The 27,203-nt window shown below is 34.9% G+C and overlaps 1 protein-coding gene across 2 annotated transcripts; it reads left to right on the top strand.

The window, feature by feature from the left end:
* Positions 1 to 21,378: 21,378 nt before the first annotated feature.
* LOC127968887 (protein phosphatase 1 regulatory subunit 3C-B) lies at positions 21,379 to 25,773 on the top strand. Of its 2 annotated transcripts, none has more exons than XM_052570283.1 (3): positions 21,379 to 21,565; positions 22,578 to 23,088; positions 25,555 to 25,773. In XM_052570283.1, exons 1-3 carry the CDS (start codon positions 21,552 to 21,554, stop codon positions 25,573 to 25,575), a joined length of 546 nt encoding a protein of 181 aa, XP_052426243.1. In that variant the 5' UTR covers positions 21,379 to 21,551; the 3' UTR covers positions 25,576 to 25,773. The 2 variants fall into 2 exon arrangements, with proteins under 2 accessions (XP_052426243.1, XP_052426242.1); XM_052570282.1 differs by having other exon boundaries at positions 22,578 to 23,544.
* The last annotated feature ends 1,430 nt before the right edge of the window (positions 25,774 to 27,203 follow it).

The raw sequence follows: 27,203 nt of genomic DNA, 5'->3' as shown, positions 1-27,203 counted from the left end.
TAATAATAATAATAATAATAACAAATAATCCTAAGGAAAACAATAGGGCTCTCGCCCTCCAGGCTTGAGCCCTAATAATAATAAACGGAGCAATTCCAAGAGGGTCCTCACACCATCGGTGCTCGGGCCCTAATAATAATAATAATAAATATAGCTGCAAGCAGCGATGGCGGGCTCAAGCCGTCAGTGCAACACCACCCCGGTGGCATCGGGAAAACTGTCATTTACAGTAACCCTCTGGCAATCAAGTTTTAAGGGATACGGCAGTTAAAGGGTTAATCCGACCCATCTAGACTTTGAAATCACATACACAGAACAATATATATAACTTTAGTAACACTTTATTTTAATATATATAAATGTATAAGGTGTGCATTGTAGCTGACACCTAAATGAACACATTACAATTGGTTTATGACTGCAAGTCTTTTTCCTCAAATGCTATTGAGCTTCAAATTAGCTTTTGAGCCCATGTGAAAAAGTAGCATAATGTACATATGACTTACAGTTTGTTTTAATAAATATCAAACATTTAATTTAATGGTGCATTATAGCTGTCACCTAGATGAACAATTACAGTTGTTTTTATGACTGTAAGTCATTCTCTTCAAATGCTACTGACGTTAGAAAAGTGTATAACAATATCACATGTAACTTTAGAGACGGTCCCTAAATTTGAGACTCTCGAATGTCCAATGTTAAGCCAACTTTATGCCTGTTTTTGTTTTGTTTTTTACTTTATTTTTCTTTTCTCTGTGCCGGATTGCTGATGTCTTTTACCCTGGCATAGATGTCCATCCATCAATTACGAACATTCATCCGCAAATGTCCGAGCGGTCGCGAGCGCGGATGGGAGAATGGCGCATGTTTTATTTTTTTTGAGCTACTGGGATGGTGCCCCCTCTGGGAGTTGGTGCCCTACGAAGACTGCGTATTCTGCATATAGGGAGCGGCGGTACTATCTGGAAGATATATTCCTCAAACCGTTGTACAAGAGGAGGTGATGCTAGTACTTCAAGAATCTCTCAAAACTTATCTGTTCATAAAGCCTATATATAAAGTCTTAATATAGTATTCCACAATATGTTGTGCTATTCTAATATTATTGTGGTTTTTTATTGACATTGTTATTTGCTGTTATTTTTTGTTTTAATATTGTTACTGTTGTTACTTGTTGTACGGTGACCTTGAGTGGTTTGAAAGGCGCCTTAAATAAAATGCATTATTATTATTGTTATTATTATTATTATTATTATTAGCTGTACACTTGATAAAAAAATTAAATATAAACTTATTCAATTGTGTGTGTATATATATATATATATATATTTATATATATATATATATATATATATATATATATAGTGTACAGTTTTCTTTTATTGCATCTTGAAATAAATGTTTCTGAGTTCTGTGTTTGTTTATTTTTTTTTATTTTATTTTTTTTATTTTTTTAGGAAGATTACAGCCTTTAATCTCCTCAAAATTAATGTGCATATAAACTATGAACAATTTAATTATAGCTGTATTTATAAAATGCTTACTAATGACTATTAATTTTGGGAGTAGGCTAGCAACAGTTGATGTTGAGGTCTAAGATATTTCTTAAGCTGTAATGATGAAAAAACAACAACAACACCAAATTGCTTTTTTTTCTGCTGGTGATTAAAGAGATGATTAAGTCCACCCCCCCCCCCCCCCTCTCTCTCTCTCTGACACCAAGCCCATCCCCTCTCCCACACATTCACACAAACTCAGCACACACACTTAACACACACACACTTAACACACAAACACACACACATTACCCAGAGGGACAATGACATCAGATGTATGATAGTTTTTTAATTTTCTATCATCCATATAGTGTTGTATAGTCATGAAACTATGCATATTTCCTCAGCATGACTTGTCTTCTATGTGTACATTTTGTTGAAGTGTTTAGAAGCTGCACTTAAAAAAATAAAAGACATTTACTGGTTCCTTTTTTACTGTTATTTCAAAAAATCACCACGACAAAACCATTCAAGCTATCCAAAATTCATTCGCACCTGTTCTGTAAGATAAATTCTTTAAACAGTGGTAAAAGAGGATGTGGTGCTGATCCTTCAAGAGTCACTCCAAACGTATCTGTCCATAAAGCCTATAAAGAATTATTCTTAATACACAGTTTTCACAATACTTCAGCATATTATTCTAATTAAGTGAGGGTCATTTTATCAGTAAAATACATATTATTTTTCTTTGAAAGATTTCTATAAATGATTTAAATCATACTTGTTTCTACAATAATTATTTAAAATTAATCCTATAGCGCCATCTGGTGGCCATTATTGGTACTAAGAATTGCAAGCTTGATTTATATGTTATGATAGTTTTAATTTTATGCTGGCTCTTGAAAATGATAAAGCTATGAAACTTACTGTGCTTCCTTCAAATGATGACTTCTACGTATATAAAAAATTATGAAGAGTTGGAATTAAATTTTTTTTAAAGATATAGTAAAATAACTATTGTATTTTGTTTATGTTACTTTAATAAATCGCTATGGCCACACCATTTAAGGTATCCTAAACCCATTCGAAATTGAACATCTTCAGTATATGGCTTCATGTTAAAACAGTAAAACAGGTGTGAACTACTTGTGTCTTCTTGGGGGAGAATGAATTCATTTACAGGCTGAGTTTATCATAAATCCACAATAACATTTCTGAGTTCTGTATCAATCTGTGTTGTTGTTTGTTTATTTTTATTTTTTTATTTTTCATAGGAAGATAACTGACCCTTTACTCTCCTTTTTAATAAATGTGCTTATAAACCAAGAACAAGCTATTTATAGCTGTATGGATTTACATTTAAAAAAATATCCTATGGCAATCATTCTAAACAGCTTGAATAAAACCTGTTAATATTTATTATAGACCACTGCAACTGTGTATAATCTAACAAAAAAGTTTATTATGAAAATAAAAGTGTGTACACCAGATAAATTGGACGATAAAGAAATTGCTAACAATAATATAATAGAGCATGTTTTAGGTTTTTAGGCGTTTAGATGCAGAAATGGACAAATCAAATGTAAAATAAAATGTAATTGATTTAATTAAATATAGATTAAGTCTTGTTAGAGCAAAATAATAAATAAATACATACACACATTAAAAAAGCAGCCAAGATTAATGAGTTTAATTTTTTATATAGATTAAAATTGAAGACAGAAGCAGCTGGTATATGCGGTCACTTAATATTAAAATCCAGTAGATCCACTTCAGATTTATTTCTCAACAGTTTATGTTCACTTGGCTGTTTTCGTTTATATTAGCCAAGCTATTATGTATTTTGAAATAATCTTGTCCGTGATGTGTTCGTTCTTACGACGAAAGGCAGAATCATGCAGCTCGAGAGATATGTTATTCTGCCAGTCGCGCTTTCAAATAGTCTTGCGGACATAAACGGGTCACAAACACCTGTATTTAGCTCGTGTTGTGTTATAATGGGTGTATAGTGTGCATTTATGGCAATAATTTATTTTAAAAAGCTCTTAAACAAGAATAAATTCGTTTGTTTTGAACTTGTGACACTGTGCGCGCTGATCGGAGGCAGTGATTTCAGATAGGCAGCCGCAAATATTTCATTATCACACAAACAGTTCAAAAACATCTTAATTTAGCTCTTGGTGTGTTCTAATTGGTGAATTGTGTGATATCGCTGCAATACTTTATTTTTAATAGCTATAAAACAAGAATAAACTCGTTTTTTCTGAGCTCATCATTCCACACGCTCTTGCTCAGAGCGGTGATTCATCTCTCGTGTTTCTCACGTATCACTGACCACACATCCATTATTAATGGGCCCTGACCTGATAATAATCATATATGTTGGTTTAGCTTGTCAGTGTGAATTAAATCCAAGTATTATTTTGTATTTTAACCGATTTAAAAGTGAAACCAAAAGAGAGTCTCCTCCCTTTTTTAGTTTAGGATATGCACCTGTAGGGGCGCTATTTCTCTCAGACAATGGAAGTCTAAGCACACACACTCAAACAGAGGGACAGAGTGAGATGAGATGTCTGAGAGTTTTTTAATTTTCTGTTATCCATACAGTGTTGTAAAGTCATGAAACGATGCATATTTACTCAGAATAACGTTCTTTTCTGTATGAAAAAATGTTTTGAAGTGTTTGGAATTTAAAAATGCAGGAAAATTAATAATTCCATTTTTACTGTCATTTAAAAAAATCACCACAACAAAACCATCCAAGCTATCCAAAACCCATTCACAATTTAAGTTCCTCAATGTTTTTTCAACAAAGTTTGGTGTTTATAGTGTTACTCTCCTCTGAGCAGTATGCATTAATTCACAGCTAAATGTAAAAAACAATCCACATTCAAATCAAAATAGCCGACTTCCTGTTGGTCGTAGCTAATGACTGTGAGTTAGAAAGTTGTCCGTCTTGATAAGAACAATTTTTGTACTGAGTTTGGTGTCTGTAGCTAAAACTAACCCCCCCACTTTTGACAAAAGGTGGCGCTATAGAGTGCCTCTTCCACGCCCTCTTATGAACTTTTGCCAGTGTCTAGCTGTCACTAATACTGATATGTGTTCTGAGTTTGATGAAATTCTAAGCATGTTATATGCCTCAAAATCACCTGAGAAGTATTCCAGTTTGACAGGTTGCCACGGCAACAATATTTTTAGATATAAATTTCCCCCCAGCAGATTTATATCGACTGTGTTTTAACATTATTCTGATGAAGTTTGAAGCAAATCGAGTAAAAATAAGATGCTGAATTCAAAGCATTTTGAAAATGACACACTTCCTGCTGCCAGTTGGTGGCGCTATAACTTTGACTCCTAATAGTCACATATATGCGATCGACATCATACAATGAATAATCTGATGAAGTTTTATAACAATTAGGAAATGTATGTGGATGGTATTAGACACTTCCTGTTTCTCAATTCTCGCCATAAATTCAACGCCTCACTACGAGCAAACCGTTTGAGATATCAAAAATCCCCTGGCAATTTTTCATCCCCAGTGTCTTGAGATCATGTTGACCGAGTTTGGTGTCAATCGGCAAAAAACCCTATGACAAGTATTTCAAATTCCAGAGCATGCGCTTTTTACATAACTCTAAATAGCTGACTTCCTGTTGGGCGGAGCCTATGACATGCAATACGAAAGTTGTTCAGCACGATGAGATCTATATGTGTACTGAGTTTGATATTAATATGTGCAAGTATGTGTGAGCTATGCATCAACATTTCTGACTGTGATCCAGGGGGCGCCGTAGAGCCCCTGTGCCACGCCCGGGTCCCAGCCTCTGCAGGCTCCTAAAGGGCACAGATTCTAAAGTGTGCGCAAATTTTCAAGAGTTTTTGAGTATCTTAAGGACCCCAAAAGCCCCCACAACTTTGACGAAAAATATGAATACTAAACGCTAAATATCCAACTTCCTGTTGGGCGGAGCCTATGACATGCAGTACGAAAGTTGTTTGGTTTGATGAGATCTACATGTGTACCGAGTTTCGTGCGTCTACGTGCAAGTATGTATGATATATGGCCCTCAGTATTCCAGGGGGCGCTGTAGAGCCCCTGTGCCACGCCCGTGTATCAGTCTCTGCCTGGCCCTAATGGCCGCAGGTTCCAATGTGTGTGCCAATTTTCAAGACTTTTTAAGCATGTTAAGGGCCCCAAAAGCCTCCGAAACCTTGAAGAAAAATAATAATAATAATAACAAAATATAGCTGCAAGCAGCGATGGCGGGCTCAAGCCACCAGTGCCATCGCCACCCCGGTGGCATCAGGTAAACTGTGCCCAGCGGGCACATGCATTCACAATATCCCTCTGGCAGTGAGGTTTTAAAGGATATGGCAGTTAAAGGGTTAATCCGAATCATCTAGACTTTAAAATCACATTCACAGAACAATATATATGTATAACTTTAGTAACACTTTACAATAAGATTTCATTTATAAACATTATGTTAACATGAACAATATTTATATAGCATTCATTCACGTCAGTTAATATTCCAAACTTAAACATTAAAACATTGTTTTATTGTGATTTTTTTCCAAGCACATTTTACCAATTCCTAACCATATAAATCTTAATAACTACCATTATTTTTTATTTAATCATTTATGAGTGCTATACAATAGTCCAGGAAAGCTGGAAGAGAAAAACTCCTTATATTCATGTGTGCAGAATTATTAGGCATGTTTTCTTTTACAGATGAAATGCGCTAAAATAGACTTTTAACTCAAACTGTAAGGTCGAAAATTATGAAATACCCATGAGAAATATCAAACACAAATGCAATACAGAAATGGATAAGTTAAGACTTGACCATTGTACAAAAAATACTGACTGGGTCATGAGGTCAGAAAAGAAGAAGAAAAAAGCAGGTCAAGAAGAACTGACAAAAAGAATTGCAAAATAATTAGTAATTAATGTGAAGATTAATTTTTAGTCAATTCTGCAAGACAGACTTTTCAGGAAAGGAGGTGGAATAAAAATGAGCTCCTAAATCTTAATCCTGGATTCTGGAAGATATATTCCTCAAACCATCGAACAAGAGGAGGTGGTGCTGGTCCTTCACGAGTCACTCTAATCTGTTCATAAAGCCTATATATAAAGACTTAATATATAGTATTTCACAATACTTCATGGTATTCTAATTAAATCATTTTTTGGAATCTTAAGTCTCTCAGAGCCTGACACCGAGTAATTCTGGAGACTCCAGGAAAGTGGCAGTTCTGTAAAATGTTGGCGCTGGAGACTAAATGCACCCTGATAGTTTCACACCTAATTCACTTAACACACACACACACACACACACACATTACCCACAGTGACAGTGGGACTGAGTGACATCAGATGTATGATAGTTTTTTTTAATTTTCTATCATCCATATAGTGTTGTATAGTCATGAAACTATGGTCATGAGACCTGTCATTCTGAGGAAATATGCCTCAGAATGACTGGTCTTCTATGTGTACATTTTTTTTTTTTTTTAAGTGTTTAGAAGCTGCACTTTAAAAAAATAAAAAGACATTTACTGGTTCCTTTTTTACTATTATTTCAAAAAATCATCACGGCAAAACCATTCAAGCTATCCAAAATTCATTCACACCTGTTCTGTAAGATTAGTTCTTTAAACAGTGGTAAAAGAGGATGTGGTGCTGAACCTTCAAGAGTCACTCAAAACGTATCTGTCCATAAAGCCTATAAAGAATTATTCTTAATATACAGTTCACAATACTTCAGCTTGTTATTCTAATTAAGTGAGGGTCATTTTATCAGTAAAATATATACAATTCATTTTTTTTTGAAAGATTTCTATAAATGATTTAAATCATACTCGTTTCTACAATAATTATTTAAAAGTAATCCTATAGCTCCCTCTGGTGGCCATTATAGGTACTAAGAATTGCAAGCTTGATTTATAAGTTATGATAGTTTAAATTTTATGCTGGCTCTTGAAAGTGATAAAGCTATGAAACTTACTGTGCTTCCTTCAAATGAGGACTTCTACTTATATAAAAAATTATGAAGATTTAGAATGAAAAATTGTAAAGATATAGTAAAATAACTATTGTATTTTTTATGTTACTTTAATAAATCTCTATGGCAACAGCATTTAAGCTATCCTAAACCCATTCACAATTTAACATCTCAGTATATAGGCATAATGTTGAAAAAGGAGTATGGAGTAGTATGAGTAGGAGTATGAATTCATTTGCAGGCTTTATCATAAATCCACAATAAAATTTCTGAGTTCTGTATCAATCTGTGTTGTTGTTTGTTTATTTTTATCTTTTATTTTTCATAGGAAGATAACTTACTCTCATTTTTAATAAATGTGCTTATAAACCAAGGACAAGCTATTTATAGCTGTATTTATAAACTGCTTACTACTGACTATTGATATTGGGACAAGGCTTTATAAAGCATGAACTGACTATTTACTAATGAGTGCAGTTATTATAAAGTGTTATCAATGAATTTGCTAATGTTAACAAATTAGACATTATTTTACAGTGTTATCAAATCCTTAAATGACTCATAAGCATTTGTGAAAGTTCTGCTTGCATTACAGCTTAGTATTGATCTGTGAGCTGAACAGATTTACTGTTACATCCATGAGATTATGTAAATTCAAATAAATATAATGTCACAGGATGTCATAGGTCAGTATCAAATGAGTTTGAAATTATTATTTGCAGCACAAATAAGGTTTTTTTAGGATTTTTAAAAATCCCTAAAACTGTCAGAAAAAGGTTAAGGCCTAAGCTATTTCTATGTGAGTGGCTAATTTTATTTTTGTTTTTATAATTGTAATACACAAACTATGAAATTATACAAAATGTATAAAAAGATAAATAAATAAATACGCACACATTAAAAAAGCAGCCAAGTCGAATGAGTTTCCTTTTTTATATAGATTAAAATTGAAGACAGAAACAAGTGGTAAATGTGGTCACTTTAATATTCAAACCCAGTAGATTCAGTTTATGTTCACGTGGCTGTTTTCGTTTATATTCGCCAAGCTATTATGTATTTTGAAATAATCTTGTCCGTTATGTGTTCGTTCGTACGACGAAAGGCAGAATCCTGCAGCTCGAGAGATATGTTATTCTGCCAGTCGCGCTTTCAAATAGTCTTGCACACTTAAACAGGTCACAAACACCTGCATTTAGCTCTTGTTGTGTTACAATGGGTTTATTGTGTGCATTTGTGGTAATATTTTATTTAAAAAAGCTCTTAAACAAGAATAAATTCGTTTGTTTTGAGCTCGACACTGTACGCGCTGATCGGAGGCGGTGATTTCAGATAGGCAGCCACAAATATTTCATTTTCACACAAACAGTTCAAAAACATCTGAATTTAGCTCTTGGTGTGTTCTAATTGGTTGATTGTGTGATATCGCTGTAATAATTTATTTTTAAAAGCTTTAAAACAGGAATAAATTCGTTTTCTCTGAGCTCTTTACTCCAGACGCTCGTGATCACAGCGGTGATTAATCTCTCCTATTTCTCACATATATCTGGCCAGAAATAATTTATCCATGAGCCCTGAACCGGTAATAATCAGATATGTTGGTTTAGCTTGTCAGTGTGAATTAAATCTAAGTATTTGTTTGTATTTTTAACCGATTTAAAAGTGAAAGTAAAAGTCCGGTAATTGCACCTGTAGGGGCGCTATTTCTCTCAGACAATGGAAGTCTGAAGCACATATACTCAAACAGAGGGACAGAGTGAGATGAGATGTCTGACAGTTTTTTAATTTTCTGTTATCCATACAGTGTTGTAAAGTCGTTAAACTATGCATATTTCCTCAGAATGACTTTTTCATCTGTATGAAAAAAATTCTTTGACGTGTTTGGAAGCTGCAATTTAAAAATACAATAATGATTCCCTTTGTAAGGTCATTTAAAAAAATCACCACGGCAAAACCATTCAAGCTATCCAAAATCCATTCACAATTTAAGTTCCTATCAGAAATACTGATGTGTGTTCAGAGTTTTGTGAAATTCTAAGTATGTTATTTGCCTCAAAATCACCTGAGAAGTATTCCAGTTTGACATGTTGCCACGCCAACAATTTTTTAGATATCAATATCCCCCTTGCAGATTTATATCGGCTGTGTTTTAACATTATTCTGATGAAGTTTGAAGCAAATCGAGTAATAATAAGATGCTGAATTCAAATCATTTTGAAAATGACACACTTCCTTCTGCCAGTTGGTGGCGCTATAACTTTGACTCCTAATAGTCACATATATGCGATCGACATCATACAACGAATAATCTGATGAAGTTTGATTAAAATCAGGAAATGTATGTGGACGGTATTAGACACTTCCTGTTTCTCATTTCTCGCCATAATTTCAACGCCTCGCCACGAGCAAACCTTTCGAGATATCAAAAATCCCCTGGCAATTTTTCATCCCCAGTGTCTTGAGATCATGTTGACCGAGTTTGGCGGCAATCGAGAAAAAATCCTATGACAAGTATTTCAAATTCCAGAGCATGCGCTTTTTACATAACTCTAAATAGCTGACTTCCTGTTGGGTGGAGCCTATGACATGCAATACGAAAGTTGTTTGGCACGATGAGATCTATATGTGTACTGAGTTTCATATGAATATGTGCAAGTATGTGTGAGCTATACATCAAAATTTTTGACTGTGTTCCAGGGGGCGCCGTAGAGCCCCTGTGCCACGCCCGGGTCCCAGCCTCTGCAGGCTCCTAAAGGCCACAGATTCCAAAGTGTGCGCAAATTTTCAAGAGTTTTTGAGTATGTTAAGGACCCCAAAAGCCCCCACAACTTTGACGAAAAATTTGAATACTAAACCCTAAATAGCCAACTTCCTGTTGGGCGGAGCCTATGATATGCAATACAAAAGTTGTTTGGATTGATGAGATTTATATGTGTACCGAGTTTCATACGTCTACGAGCAAGAATGTATGATATATGGCCCTCCATATTCCAGGGGGCGCTGTAGAGCCCCTGTGCCACGCCCGTGTATCAGTCTCTGCCCGGCCCTAATGGCCGCAGGTTCCAATCTGTGTGCCAATTTTCAAGACTTTTTAAGCACGTTAAGGGCCCCAAAAGCCCCCGAGACGTTGGAAAAAAATAATAATAATAATAATAATAATAATAATAATAATAATAATAAATATAGCTGCAAGCAGCGATGGCGGGCTCAAGCCACCAATGCCATCACCACCCCGGTGGCATCAGGTAAACTGTGCCCAGCAGGGCACATGCATTCACAATATCCCTCTGGCAGTGAGGTTTTAAAGGATAGAGGGGAGCGTAGAGGGGAGCGTGCATTTGCAGTGGCTGGGCCACGACTCTGGAATACCCTGCCTGTAGAGATCAGACTGGCCCCTTCCTTGTCTATTTTTAAATCTTTGCTAAAAACTTTTTTATTTTCCTTAGTGTACTGACTACTGTGTTATGCTACATTTTGAAATGGGTGGTTTTAAATTTTTTGTCTGGTCTATTTTTATGTATGTGTAATATTCTTGCTCTTATGTTAAAGCACTTTGGTCAGCCAGGAGGCTGTTGTAAATGCGCTATACAAATAAATTGAACTTGAACTAGAACTTGAACTTGATATGGCAGTTAAAGGGTTAATCCGAATCATCTAGACTTTAAAATCACATTCACAGAACAATATATATATATATATATATATAACTTTAGTAACACTTTACAATAAGATTTCATTTATAAACATTATGTTAACATGAACAATATTTATATAGCATTCATTCATGTCAGTTAATATTCCAAACTTAAACATTAAAACATTGTTTTATTGTGATTTTTTTCCAAGCACATTTTACCAATTCCAAACCATATCAATCTTAATAACTACCATTATTTTTTATTTAATCATTTATGAGTGCTATACAATAGTCCAGGAAAGCTGGAAGAGAAAAACAGGTCAAGAAGAACTGACAAAAGAATTGCAAAAGAATTAGGAATTAATGTGAAGATTAATTTTTAGTCAATTCTGCAAGACAGACTTTCAGGAAAGGAGGTGGAATAAAAATGAGCTCCTAAATCTTAATCCCAGATTCTGAAAGATATATTCCTCAAACCATCGGACAAGAGAAGGTGGTGCTGGTCCTTCACGAGTCACTCTAATCTGTTCATAAAGCCTATATATAAAGTCTTAATATATAGTATTTCACAATACTTCATGGTATTCTAATTAAATCATTTTTTGGAATCTTAGATCTCTCAGAACCTGACACATTGTAATTCTGAGACTCCAGGAAAGTGGCAGTTCTGTAAAATGTTGGCGCTGGAGACTAAATGCTCACTGATAGTTTCACACCTAATTCACTTAAAACACACACAAACACACACACACAGTGACAGAGGGACAGAGTGACATCAGATGTATGTTTTTTAATTTTCTGTCATCCATATAATGTTGTATAGTCATGAAACTATGCATATTTCCTCAGAATGACTTGTCTTCTATGTGTACATTTTTTTGAAGTGTTTAGAAGCTGCACTTTTTTTACTGGTTCCTTTTTTACTATTATTTCAAAAAATCACCACGACAAAACCATTCAAGCTATCCAAAATTCATTCACACCTGTTCTGTAAGATTAATTCTTTAAACAGTGGTAAAAGAGGATGTGGTGCTGAACCTTCAAGAGTCACTTAAAACGTATCTGTCCATAAAGCCTATTAAGAATTATTCTTAATATACAGTTCACAATACTTCAGCTTGTTATTCTAATTAAGTGAGGGTCATTTTATCAGTAAAATTCCTAAAATACATATTATTTTATTTGAAAGATTTCTATAAATTATTTAAATCATACTCGTTTCTACAATAATTATTTAAAAGTAATCCTATAGCTCCCTCTGGTGGCCATTATAGGTACTAAGAATTGCAAGCTTGATTTATAAGTTATGATAGTTTTAATTTTATGCTGGCTCTTGAAAATGATAAAGCTATGAAACTTACTGTGCTTCCTTCAAATGAGGACTTCTACTTATATAAAAAATTATTAAGAGTTAGAATGAAAAATTTTAAAGATATAGTAAAATAAATATTGTATTTTTTATGTTACTTTAATAAATCTCTATGGCAACACCATTTAAGCTATCCTAAACCCATTCACAATTTAACATCTCAGTATATAGGCATAATGTTGAAAAAGGAGTATGGAGTAGTATGAGGAGGAGTATGAATTCATTTACAGGCTGATTTTATCATAAATCCACAATAAAATTTCTGAGTTCTGTATCAATCTGTGTTGTTGTTTGTTTATTTTTATCTTTTATTTTTCATAGGAAGATAACTGATCCTTTACTCTCCTTTTTAATAAATGTGCTTATAAACCAAGGACAAGCTATTTATAGCTGTATTTATAAACTGCTTACTACTGACTATTAATATTGGGACAAGGCTTTATAAAGCATGAACTGACTATTTACTAATGAGTGCAGTTATTATAAAGTGTTATCAATGAATTTGCTAATGTTAACAAATTAGACATTATTTTACAGTGTTATCAAATCCTTAAATGACTCATAAGCATTTGTGAAAGTTCTGCTTGCATTACAGCTTAGTATTGATCTGTGAGCTGAACAGATTTACTGTTACATCTATGAGATTATGTAAATTCAAATAAATATAATGTCACAGGATGTCATAGGTCAGTATCAAATGAGTTTGAAATTATTATTTGCAGCACAAATAAGTTTTTTTTAGGATTTTTAAAAATCCCTAAAACTGACAGAAAAAGGTTAAGGCCTAAGCTATTTCTATGTGAGTGGCTAAATTTATTTTTGTTTTCATAATTGTAATACACAAACTATGAAATTATACAAAATGTATAAAAAGGTAAATAAATAAATACACACACATTAAAAAAGCAGCCAAGTCGAATGAGTTTCCTTTTTTATATAGATTAAAATTGAAGACAGAAGCAAGTGGTAAATGTGGTCACTTTAATATTCAAATCCAGTAGATCCAGTTTATGTTCACGTGGCTGTTTTCGTTTATATTCGCCAAGCTATTATGTATTTTGAAATAATCTTGTCTGTGATGTGTTCGTTCGTACGACGAAAGCCAGAATCCTGCAGCTCGAGAGATATGTTATTCTGCCAGTCGCGCTTTCAAATAGTCTTGCACACTTAAACTGGTCACAAACACCTGCATTTAGCTCTTGTAGTGTTACAGTGGGTTTATTGTGTGCATTTGTGGTAATATTTTATTTAAAAAAGCTCTTAAACAAGAATAAATTCGTTTGTTTTGAGCTCGACACTGTACGCGCTGATCGGAGCGGTGATTTCAGATAGGCAGCTGCAAATATTTCATTTTCACACAAACAGTTCAAAAACATCTTAATTTAGCTCTTGGTGTGTTCTAATTGGTTGATTGTGTGATATCGCTGTAATAATTTATTTTTAAAAGCTTTAAAACAGGAATAAATTCGTTTTCTCTGAGCTCTTTACTCCAGACGCTCGTGATCACAGCGGTGATTCATCTCTCCTATTTCTCACGTATCTCTGGCCAGAAATAATTTATCCATGAGCCCTGAACCGGTAATAATCAGATATGTTGGTTTAGCTTGTCAGTGTGAATTAAATCTAAGTATTTGTTTGTATTTTTAACCGATTTAAAAGTGAAAGTAAAAGTCCGGTAATTGCACCTGTAGGGGCGCAATTTCTCTCAGACAATGGAAGTCTAAGCACACACACTCAAACAGAGGGACAGAGTGAGATGAGATGTCTGACAGTTTTTTAATTCTCTGTTATCCATACAGTGTTGTAAAGTCATGAAACTATGCATATTTACTCAGAATAACTTTTTTTCTGTATGAAAAAAGGTTTTGAAGTGTTTGGAATTTAAAAATGCAGGAAAATTAATAATTCCATCTTTATTGTCATTTAAAAAAATCACCACGACAAAACCATTCAAGCTATCCAAAATCCATTCACAATTTAAGTTCCTATCAGAAATACTGATGTGTGTTCAGAGTTTTGTGAAATTCTAAGTATGTTATTTGCCTCAAAATCACCTGAGAAGTATTCCAGTTTGACATGTTGCCACGCCAACAATTTTTTAGATATCAATATCCCCCTTGCAGATTTATATCGGCTGTGTTTTAACATTATTCTGATGAAGTTTGAAGCAAATCGAGTAATAATAAGATGCTGAATTCAAATCATTTTGAAAATGACACACTTCCTTCTGCCAGTTGGTGGCGCTATAACTTTGACTCCTAATAGTCACATATATGCGATCAACATCATACAACGAATAATCTGATGAAGTTTGATTAAAATCAGGAAATGTATGTGGATGGTATTAGACACTTCCTGTTTCTCTTTTCTCGCCATAATTTCAACGCCTCGCCACGAGCAAACCGTTCGAGATATCAAAAATCCCCTGGCAATTTTTCATCCCCAGTGTCTTGAGATCATGTTGACCGAGTTTGGCGGCAATCGAGAAAAAAACCTATGACAAGTATTTCAAATTCCAGAGCATGCGCTTTTTACATAACTCTAAATAGCTGACTTCCTGTTGGGTGGAGCCTATGACATGCAATACGAAAGTTGCTCGGCACGATGAGATCTATATGTGTACTGAGTTTCATATGAATATGTGCAAGTATGTGTGAGCTATACATCAACATTTCTGACTGTGTTCCAGGGGGCGCCGTAGAGCCCCTGTGCCACGCCCGGGTCCCAGCCTCTGCAGGCTCCTAAAGGCCACAGATTCCAAAGTGTGCGCAAATTTTCAAGAGTTTTTGAGTATGTTAAGGACCCCAAAAGCCCCCACAACTTTGATGAAAAATTTGAATACTAAACCCTAAATAGCCAACTTCCTGTTGGGCGGAGCCTATGATATGCAATACAAAAGTTGTTTGGATTGATGAGATTTATATGTGTACCAAGTTTCATACGTCTACGAGCAAGAATGTATGATATATGGCCCTCCATATTCCAGGGGGCGCTGTAGAGCCCCTGTGCCACGCCCGTGTATCAGTCTCTGCCCGGCCCTAATGGCCGCAGGTTCCAATCTGTGTGCCAATTTTCAAGACTTTTTAAGCACGTTAAGGGCCCCAAAAGCCCCCGAGACGTTGGAAAATAATAATAATAATAATAATAATAATAATAAATATAGCTGCAAGCAGCGATGTCGGGCTCAAGCCACCAATGCCATCGCCACCCCGGTGGCATCAGGTAAACTGTGCCCAGCGGGCACATGCATTCACAATATCCCTCTGGCAGTGAGGTTTTAAAGGATATGGCAATTAAAGGGTTAATCCGAATCATCTAGACTTTAAAATCACATTCACAGAACAATATATATGTATAACTTTAGTAACACTTTACAATAAGATTCCATTCATAAACATTATGTTAACATGAACAATATTTATATAGCATTCATTCACGTCAGTTAATATTCCAAACTTAAACATTAAAACATTGTTTTATTGTGATTTTTTTCCAAGCACATTTTACCAATTCCTAACCATATCAATCTTAATAACTACCATTATTTTTTTATTTAATCATTTATGAGTGCTATACAATAGTCCAGGAAAGCTGGAAGAGAAAAACAGGTCAAGAAGAACTGACAAAAAGAATTGCAAAATAATTAGGAAATAATGTGAAGATTAATGTTTAGTCAATTCTGCAAGACAGACTTTCAGGAAAGGAGGTGGAATAAAAATGAGCTCCTAAATCTTAATCCTGGATTCTGGAAGATATACTCCTCAAACCATCGAACAAGAGGAGGTGGTGCTGGTCCTTCACGAGTCACTCTAATCTGTTCATAAAGCATATATATAAAGACTTAATATATAGTATTTCACAATACTTCATGGTATTCTAATTAAATCATTTTTTGGAATCTTAAGTCTCTGAGAGCCTGACACCGAGTAATTCTGGAGACTCCAGGAAAGTGGCAGTTCTGTAAAATGTTGGCGCTGGAGACTAAATGCTCTCTGATAGTTTCACACCTAATTCACTTAACACACACACACACACACACACACACATTACCCACAGTGACAGTGGGACTGAGTGACATCAGATGTATGATAGTTTTTTAATTTTCTATCATCCATATAGTGTTGTATAGTCATGAAACTATTGTCATGAGACCAGTCATTCTGAGGAAATATGCCTCAGAATGACTTGTCTTTTATGTGTACATTTTTTTTTAAGTGTTTAGAAGCTGCACTTTAAAAAAATAAAAATACATTTACTGGTTCCTTTTTTACTATTATTTAAAAAAATCACCACGACAAAACCCTTCAAGCTATCCAAAATTCATTCACACCTGTTCTGTAAGATTAATTCTTTAAACAGTGGTAAAAGAGGATGTGGGGCTGAACCTTCAAGAGTCACTCCAAACGTATCTGTCCATAAAGCCTATAAAGAATTATTCTTAATATACAGTTCACAATACTTCAGCTTGTTATTCTAATTATGTGAGGGTCATTTTATCAGTAAAATACATAAAATACATATTATTTTATTTGAAAGATTTCTATAAATTATTTAAATCATACTCGTTTCTCCAATAATTATTTAAAAGTAATCCTATAGCTCCCTCAGGTGGCCATTATAGGTACTAAGAATTGCAAGCTTGATTTATAAGTTATGATAGTTTAAATTTTATGCTGGCTCTTGAAAATGATAAAGCTATGAAACTTACTGTGCTTCCTTCAAATGAGGACTTCTACTTATATAAAAAATTATGAAGAGTTAGAATGAAAAATTGTAAAGATATAGTAAAATAACTATTGTATTTTTTTATGTTACTTTAATAAATCTCTGTGGCAACACCATTTAAGCTATCCTAAACCCATTCACAATTTAACATCTCAGTATTTTGGCATAATGTTGAAAAAGGAGTATGGAGTAGTATGAGGAGGAGTATGAATTCATTTACAGGCTGATTTTATCATAAATCCACAATAAAATTTCTGAGTTCTGTATCAATCTGTGTTGTTGTTAGTTTATTTTTATCTTTTATTTTTCATAGGAAGATAACTTACTCTCCTTTTTAATAAATGTGCTTATAAACCAAGGACAAGCTATTTATAGCTGTATTTATAAACTGCTTACTACTGACTATTCATATTGGGACAAGGCTTTATAAAGCATGAACTGACTATTTACTAATGAGTGCAGTTATTATAAAGTGTTATCAATGCATTTGCTAATGTTAACAAATTAGACATTATTTTACAGTGTTATCAAATCCTTAAATGACTCATAAGCATTTGTGAAAGTTCTGCTTGCATTACAGCTTAGTATTTGATCTGTGAGCTGAACAGATTTACTGTTACATCCATGAGATTATGTAAGTTAAAATAAATATAATGTCACAGGATGTCATAGGTCAGTATCAAATGAGTTTGAAATTATTATTTGCAGCACAAATAAGGTTTTTTTAGGATTTTTAAAAATCCCTAAAACTGTCAGAAAAAGGTTAAGGCCTAAGCTATTTCTATGTGAGTGGCTAAATTTATTTTTGTTTTTATAATTGTAATACACAAACTATGAAATTATACAAAATGTATAAAAAGGTAAATAAATAAATACGCACACATTAAAAAAGCAGCCAAGTCGAATGAGTTTCCTTTTTTATATAGATTAAAATTGAAGACAGAAGCAAGTGGTAAATGTGGTCACTTTAATATTCAAATCCAGTAGATCCAGTTTATGTTCACGTGGCTGTTTTCGTTTATATTAGCCAAGCTATTATGTGTTTTGAAATAATCTTGTCCGTTATGTGTTCGTTCGTACGACGAAAGGCAGAATCCTGCAGCTCGAGAGATACGTTATTCTGCCAGTCGCGCTTTCAAATAGTCTTGCACACTTAAACAGGTCACAAACACCTGCATTTACCTCTTGTTGTGTTACAGTGGGTTTATTGTGTGCATTTGTGGTAATATTTTATTTAAAAAAGCTCTTAAACAAGAATAAATTCGTTTGTTTTGAGCTCGACACTGTACGCGCTGATCGGAGGCGGTGATTTCAGTTAGGCAGCCACAAATATTTCATTTTCACACAAACAGTTCAAAAACATCTTAATTTAGCTCTTGGTGTGTTCTAATTGGTTGATAGTGTGATATCGCTGTAATAATTTATTTTTAAAAGCTTTAAAACAGGAATAAATTCGTTTTCTCTGAGCTCTTTACTCCAGACGCTCGTGATCACAGCGGTGATTCATCTCTCCTATTTCTCACATATCTCTGGCCAGAAATAATTTATCCATGAGCCCTGAACCGGTAATAATCAGATATGTTGGTTTAGCTTGTCAGTGTGAATTAAATCTAAGTATTTATTTGTATTTTTAACGGATTTAAAAGTGAAAGTAAAAGTTCGGGAATTGAACCTGTAGGGGCGCAATTTCTCTCAGACAATGGAAGTCTAAGCACACACACTCAAACAGAGGGACAGAGTGAGATGAGATGTCTGACAGTTTTTTAATTTTCTGTTATCCATACAGTGTTGTAAAGTCGTGAAACTATGCATATTTCCTCAGAATGACTTTTTCATCTGTATGAAAAAATTATTTGACGTCTTTGGAAGCTGCAACTTAAAAATACAATAATGATTCCCTTTGTAAGGTCATTTAAAAAAATCACCACGGCAAAACCATTCAAGCTATCCAAAATCCATTCACAATTTAAGTTCCTATCAGAAATACTGATGTGTGTTCAGAGTTTTGTGAAATTCTAAGTATGTTATTTGCCTCAAAATCACCTGAGAAGTATTCCAGTTTGACATGTTGCCACGGCAACAATTTTTTAGATATCAATATCCCCCTTGCAGATTTATATCGGCTGTGTTTTAACATTATTCTGATGAAGTTTGAAGCAAATCGAGTAATAATAAGATGCTGAATTCAAATCATTTTGAAAATGACACACTTCCTTCTGCCAGTTGGTGGCGCTATAACTTTGACTCCTAATAGTCACATATATGCGATCGACATCATACAACGAATAATCTGATGAAGTTTGATTAAAATCAGGAAATGTATGTGGACGGTATTAGACACTTCCTGTTTCTCATTTCTCGCCATAATTTCAACGCCTCGCCACGAGCAAACCGTTCGAGATATCAAAAATCCCCTGGCAATTTTTCATCCCCAGTGTCTTGAGATCATGTTGACCGAGTTTGGCGACAATCGAGAAAAAAACCTATGACAAGTATTTCAAATTCCAGAGCATGCGCTTTTTACATAACTCTAAATAGCTGACTTCCTGTTGGGTGGAGCCTATGACATGCAATACGAAAGTTGTTCGGCACGATGAGATCTATATGTGTACTGAGTTTCTTATGAATATGTGCATGTATGTGTGAGCTATACATCAACATTTCTGACTGTGTTCCAGGGGGCGCCGTAGAGCCCCTGTGCCACGCCCGGGTCCCAGCCTCTGCAGGCTCCTAAAGGCCACCAATTCCAAAGTGTGCGCAAATTTTCAAGAGTTTTTGAGTATGTTAAGGACCCCAAAAGCCCCCACAACTTTGACGAAAAATTTGAATACTAAACCCTAAATAGCCAACTTCCTGTTGGGCGGAGCCTATGATATGCAATACAAAAGTTGTTTGGATTGATGAGATTTATATGTGTACCGAGTTTCATACGTCTATGAGCAAGAATGTATGATATATGGCCCTCCATATTCCAGGGGGCGCTGTAGAGCCCCTGTGCCACGCCCGTGTATCAGTCTCTGCCCGGCCCTAATGGCCGCAGGTTCCAATCTGTGTGCCAATTTTCAAGACTTTTTAAGCACGTTAAGGGCCCCAAAAGCCCCCGAGACGTTGGAAAAAAATAATAATAATAATAATAATAATAATAATAATAATAATAAAAAATAATCCTAAGGAAAACAATAGGCCTCTCGCCCTTTGGGCTTGAGCCCTAATAATAATAATAATAATAAAAAATAATCCTAAGGAAAACAATAGGCCTCTCGCCCTTTGGGCTTGAGCCCTAATAATCCTAAGGAAAACAATAGGGCTCTCGCCCTCCAGGCTTGAGCCCTAATAATAACAAATAATCCTAAGGAAAACAATAGGGCTCTCGCCCTCCAGGCTTGAGCCCTAATAATAACAAATAATCCTAAGGAAAACAATAGGGCTCTCGCCCTCCAGGCTTGAGCCCTAAATAATCCTAAGGAAAACAATAGGGCTCTCGCCCTCCAGGCTTGAGCCCTAATAATCCTAAGGAAAACAATAGGGCTCTCGCCCTCCAGGCTTGAGCCCTAATAATAATAATAATAATAATAAAAAATAATCCTAAGGAAAACAATAGGCCTCTCGCCCTTTGGGCTTGAGCCCTAAAAATAATCCTAAGGAAAACAATAGGGCTCTCGCCCTCCAGGCTTGAGCCCTAAAAATAATCCTAAGTAAAACAATAGGGCTCTCGCCCTAATAATAATAAAAAATAATCCTAAGGAAAACAATAGGGCTCTCGCCCTCCAGGCTTGAGCCCTAATAATAAAAAATAATTCTAAGGAAAACAATAGGGCTCTCGCCCTCCAGGCTTGAGCCCTAATAAACAAAGCAGATACAAGAGGGTCCTCGCACCTCGGTGCTCGGGCCCTAATAATACTTTTAACCAGAAATTACGCGTCAAGCCTTCCTCAGCTCTATCTGAGTTGACGCTTCCCCCCTGCTTTTCTCAAACTTCGGTGCTCGCGGGCCCGCTGCGCTTTACTGCGCGCTGATTGCTCAAGTGCCTTGTTCTTCTGCTTTCTCATTGGCTGTCAAAATGGGTTTCTGTGAACCAATGCGCGCAGACAGGGGCTTGATATTGTGCCGGAACGATCTTGGCTTTTGCAGTACAGCTGGACAGCGAAGGGGGCGTGCCGCTGCAAGCACGGTTCGTCAGTGGGTTTTTAGTTATCATGGTCGACAAGTTAAGTGAAGTTTAAAAGCAAGAAGGAAAAAAAAACTATACTTGTTCGAACTATAATAGAGCAAACTGTGTCTGCCGTTTAGGAAGCAAACCTCTGGTTTCAATGAATTGCACCAGGTAGGAATACAGAGTGCGTCACAGTGCATCGAGTGGGTTTGTCACTGCTAACTACATGCTGGAAAAGTGTAAAGATGACTTTTGAACATGACTAATGATTAAGATTCTATTTAAAACAATACTGGCATGTTTATAGTATTGTTTGAACACTGGGACTGTCAAGCTGTTTAAACTTCTATTAGTGTATCTGTTTATGTTACTAGTAGCCTACTCACTTTTCTATAGCTGGTTAATTAGTCCAAACTGCGACAGTTGGTTGACATTTAATTCAATGTTTGTTTATTTGTTGTTTTTTGCCAATGTAATCTATAGGGGCCTGTGGTTTAGATTTAGCTATAGTACATACTCCAGTTTTACTGGTACTATTCATTGAAATAATCTAGTTACTTGTCTCTGTTATAGATTTGCTGTTATTCTTGTATTAGATAATAGTTTCTATTTTTGAGACGCTACTATGCTGTTATTAGTAATATTGCATATCTCACTAGTTACAATAACATTTTTACATTTAACAACACTGTATGTTTGTAATGACTAGTAAGGCATTACATAGTCTATATACGTACTGCCTACTTTAAAGGTAAAATCTTAAAAGTAGTAACTACTGTTACTACAAAATTTTTAAAAAAAAATAAATACTAGGAAGAACTGAAATGCACAGTAGTGTCTAATGACACAGTATTATGCTAAAAGACTGAAATAGATATTTTATCAATTTATATTTTATAATGTGTTGCTTTTGGACTTATCACGGTCCTTAATTCTGTCATGTATTAAAGTAATAATAAATATAGTATGGAAGTATAAATATTCCTTATAAAAACTGATTATTATTCTATTGTGAAAAACTTAAATCATCAGCTTTTGGTCTATAATTGTATTGTAAAATAGCTCAAACTAGCTGCAAATATAGTTTTGTTCACCACTTTAATCTCTTAATTCTGAGGAAATTATTTCACATCTCTTGCTTAATTGGTCACTGCAGTGTTCTTCATTATTGTCTTCATGACAGGGTTCTGCAGATACTGAACCCCAGGCCAATGCCAAGTCCAATTATGCCTGTGGATGTAGCAATGAGAATTTGTCTGGCACATTCACCGCCTCTTTGCAGTTTCCTCAGTTCATATGAGGACTGCAAGTCCAGGATCCTAGTCAACCAGTACAAACCTCTGAGATCCTGCATCAGTAACAAGACAGATGTCGACACAGATAACATAGGATGGAAGAGACCTGAGATCAAAAACAAAAAGAAAGTAGTTTTTGCTGACTCCAGAGGCATGTCTCTGACAGCAGTCCATGTATTCAAGGAACTTGAGGAAGACCCCATGTTAGACCTGCAGTTCGAATTATCAGACTTGGAGGATGCCATTGTGGGCCTGAGAGGGGAGAAGGAGAATAATTTGATTTTGGATTTCACTCAGCCTGCTGCAGACTATTTGGACTTTCGGAACCGTCTAAAGAAGAGTCTGGTATGCTTGGAAAACTGTATAATTCAAGAGAGATCCCTCACCGGCACAGTCAAAGTGAGCAGCGTAAGCTTTGAGAAAATGGTCCATGTGCGAATAACATTTAATTCATGGAAAAGTTATGCTGATATTCCTTGTACATACATGAATAATGTTTATGGTTGTGAGGACGTTGACACTTTCTCGTTTTCCATCGAACTTCCGAGTTTTGTGCCCCCACATGAGCAGGTAGAGTTCTGCATATCCTACAAAACTAATGATACCACATACTGGGACAATAACGATGGAAAAAATTACAAGCTGGGCCATGCAGAGAACGACCTCAATCAGACCAGTGTAACCCAACAGAGGGCAACAGATTTCAAGAATCAAGGGAAACGTCCAGAGATGGAATTTGATCAATTTGGGAGCCCGAGAACGTCTAGTGGATTCTTCCCCGAGTGGCAGAGTTGGGGTCATATTGAGAACAACACCCCCTACTGGTGAAAGTTCAAGAACCCAGATAAACTTGAAGTAAATGTTGTAACAAGGACAAATGCAAATGGTTTTAGAATTGACTTTTGAAAAATCTGAATAATTGATATTAGCAATGATTTCCTCAAAAGAAAACCTTTTGGCCATGTGTGACCATCTTTCATACTTTCCAAAATAATTCAATGTTGGTTCTGAGATGCACATTTAGTTTAAAATGAGAAGTTTGGACTCTATGCAAGTTTGAGACTAACCACGTTAACCAAATGGCAGTTACTGAGAATGAAAAATGTTGGTTTATGTAATTTTCAAATTTTTTAGCACACTATATACACTATTTTGTAGATCTTACATGGGGTAAACCAATAATTTTCATGACATAGATGCCTTCCTTTGTGTTATTCTGTGATTAGTAATAATCTGTTTTACTACAAGCAACAACACCAATAAATACAGTAAAGATAAAAGATACAAATACAATAAACAGTGATTTTCAGGTTTTTTTTAAGTTAGGTCTAACCGTTTTAGGTACATAAATGTAATAAAGTAGTCAAATGTAAAATAGCATTGAATATTTTACTGTATAAATTAAAGATTAATCTGTATTAATGTTATAAAAGCTATTCGATCATGAGCAGTGAGTGATTTCCTTGTTTTTGCTGTATGATTAATATTAAGAAAGTGCTGTCATTTTAAGATAATGCACTAATCCAGTGCACTGAAACAGTACGTTCAGCTGGTTATGTCTGCTATAGTATATTTTCCAAGACGTGCATTTTGGCATATTTTTTGTGTGAATTTGTCTATTCAAACACAATACTTTAGAGAGAGATTAATATTTGCACACGTTCTAAGTGCACTTACAAATCTTCTCTTCTGGCTCTTAAATGTTTAAACTGGCAAAGTTTAAATGAGTTTAGTTTAAACACAGATAGCAACGTGTGCTGTTCAGGTCTCACCTGTGCACGTGCGCTATCAGCACGATGGAATACATGACTGCTCCTCATATTCCAGCATACGGCACTCGCGTTGAACAAGAGTGAATGGCTTGTCCGCAGTTTGTTGTTTTTTTTATCACTTTTGTTTTAATGTACTGGGAAGCCACAATGCACATCCATTAACAGAAACATACATTAGCTGAACACTGTTTTATGCGTTGTTGTCAGATTCAAGTTAAACCGCGTTCCTAGTGTGTGCCGAACCATGTGAGGAAAACCGCACGGCTCAATTTTTTACAGAGAACTGCTCCATCCCTATCATTCTATCTAAAGTCATTGAATTTTTGGAAGTCCTCTTTAAAGAGACAGTTTAACCCAAAATGAAAGTTTTGTAATTGATTCAACCTCCAAACGTATGCATTTATTTTATGTTAACACAAAATGTATCAGTGTTTTTATTTATTTATTTTATTTTATTTTTTGCCATATAATGAAAGTAAATGTTGTTAAGGACCCCACTGACTTTCATTGTATGGACAAAACAATTATTCAAATGATGTTCTCTAGTGTTCCACTGAATAATAAGTTGTTTAAGTTTAATACCGTGTGAAGGTGATTAAAAGATAACAGAATTTTCCATTTTGAGTGAATTGTCCCATTAACAGTAGTGAACAAAGCGTGTGTAATTTTAATATTATGGAAAAATCTGGTACAATGTGAGATTGCTTCATATTGAAGTTTTTGCATCTCATTTGATAGTACCAGTGTATCTGTCACTTTCTAGTGAATGCACTAAGCAAGCATGACGCATTATAAAGAAGTCCATGAGAGATAATAATGTCCATTAAGTGCTAAATATCTGCTGTTGCACTTCCCTTTTTTCCTACGCCTGTTCTACTTTTTTAAAGATGCACTTTCCTAAAACAATGCTGCATTGTGATTTATTACCCATGTGTGGAAACTCTCCAGTGTTATTTGGAGGAAAGAAGATGAGGGATTTGGATGCAACTTTATGAAGGTCATAGTCAGTAAAGGAGAGTTGCTAAGAGTGATAATATTGAATGAGATTGTTGCTTTTTTTCCTGATTGTTTTTTTCCTCTTCAATTTCAATAGAAAAACAAGTTGAGGCCTTGAAAATGGTGGTTGTGGACTGTGATGAACCGCGAGCTGCTGTAATTGCGAAGAGGGATCATGTTTGAATGTAAAAAGGAGCCTACACAAGCCATAGTGTATGCCTACATATTTTTCTACTGCAAAGAAAGATGTTTGTTTGAAAGAATCTTGTACTATACTCTTTCTTCCTGGTATAAATAAAGCCTAATGTTTCTATGATTAGTGGACTTGTGTTTTATTATGTATGAATGTCATGTTTTACGTCAGCTGGTTCTCATTAATGTCATGACTTCAATATCAGAGTGCACAATGAGATGACCCCAGGCCTCTGTTATGTACTAATTAAGGAAAATGAATGTTTTGCTTAAGAAGATGTATCTACTTGTTTACAAGCTTTCATCGAGAAGAAAAATACCTGTTAAAAGATAAAAATGTGTCTAGTGTGCAGACAACCAACAAGCATAAATGTTTAAAACAAAAGAGTGTATTTCTAATAACAGAATGAGTGCTGTTAAGATTGCTGACAAATATTTATTCCCAGAGGAAGCTCAGTTGGAAATAAACACATTTACCAGATGTTTTATAAGTTAGTGATGTGTTTTTGTGGGAAAATTTTGTCAGAATATCCTATGTTTAGCTGAATGTTTTTGTTCAGTTTTGCTGTTAGTGTCCACTACCTCGATTTGCTTACTAATTTGTTTACTAACTGAAACCTGTGAAGTTTTTAGGCTTGTCCTCATCCTGAACATTTAAAAATGATATACAAAATGGACATTTATTGCTAACTTATCAAATAAGTGAATTTGTGATATTTATTAGGTTAATCTTTGTACAGACGGTCAGATGTTCTTCTGAAGCTGAAACTTTGGGTCATTCTCGAGTCATGCTGAAGAAAATAATCATCTGGTTTTACACAATTTTTGGAGTACAGCTTGGGTGCTGCTGTCATAAATGCAAAAGAGGGATAATACAAATAACAGTTTAACATTTCACCTAAATTGTAATCCAGAAAATATAATTTCTAATATATACACACACACACACACACACACACACACACACACATATATATATATATATATATATATATATATATATATATATGTTTTAAATTGGAAATGAGCAAAATCTTCCACATGCATCACCTCTAGCAAATATATAAGCACAGTCTAAGATGTCAGAATGTATACTCACTCTGATAAGAATTATTGTCAATTGTATTATCATTCTTGGAATCCAAAAAAGGTTGCAGAGTTTTATAATCAGAGTGTAATTCAAAATGATGTGAAGTCGCATTCCTAAAGGGTTATGGTTCCAAAACTGGATTGAACCAAATTGCAAACGAGCAGGAAAACATTTTTCCACAATCATAGTATTGTGTTCAGAGTAATGAAGGTGATGCAGTAATTCAAATCGTGTTTTACAAGGAAAAGAACATTAAAGAGAGGCAGTCTGTGTGGAAAAAGGGCTGGCGCTGTGCTGGATTACAGGCTTCTTCCATAAGAAAAACCAGAGCAAACCAGTCTTCAGCCATTAATCCAGAGCAGCTGAATCTCCTTGTGCAAAATCATGACATTTTTTTCACAAGGTGGAACAATAATATTTCTCTTATAATGTACACAAATAGTGGGTATAAATTATTAACATTT

Source organism: Carassius gibelio, chromosome B12, assembly GCF_023724105.1.
Source record: "Carassius gibelio isolate Cgi1373 ecotype wild population from Czech Republic chromosome B12, carGib1.2-hapl.c, whole genome shotgun sequence".
In the NCBI taxonomy this organism is placed as follows: domain Eukaryota; kingdom Metazoa; phylum Chordata; class Actinopteri; order Cypriniformes; family Cyprinidae; genus Carassius; species Carassius gibelio.
The sequence above is the reverse complement of the archived record's forward strand: the minus strand, read 5'-3'. Positions and strand labels throughout refer to the sequence as shown.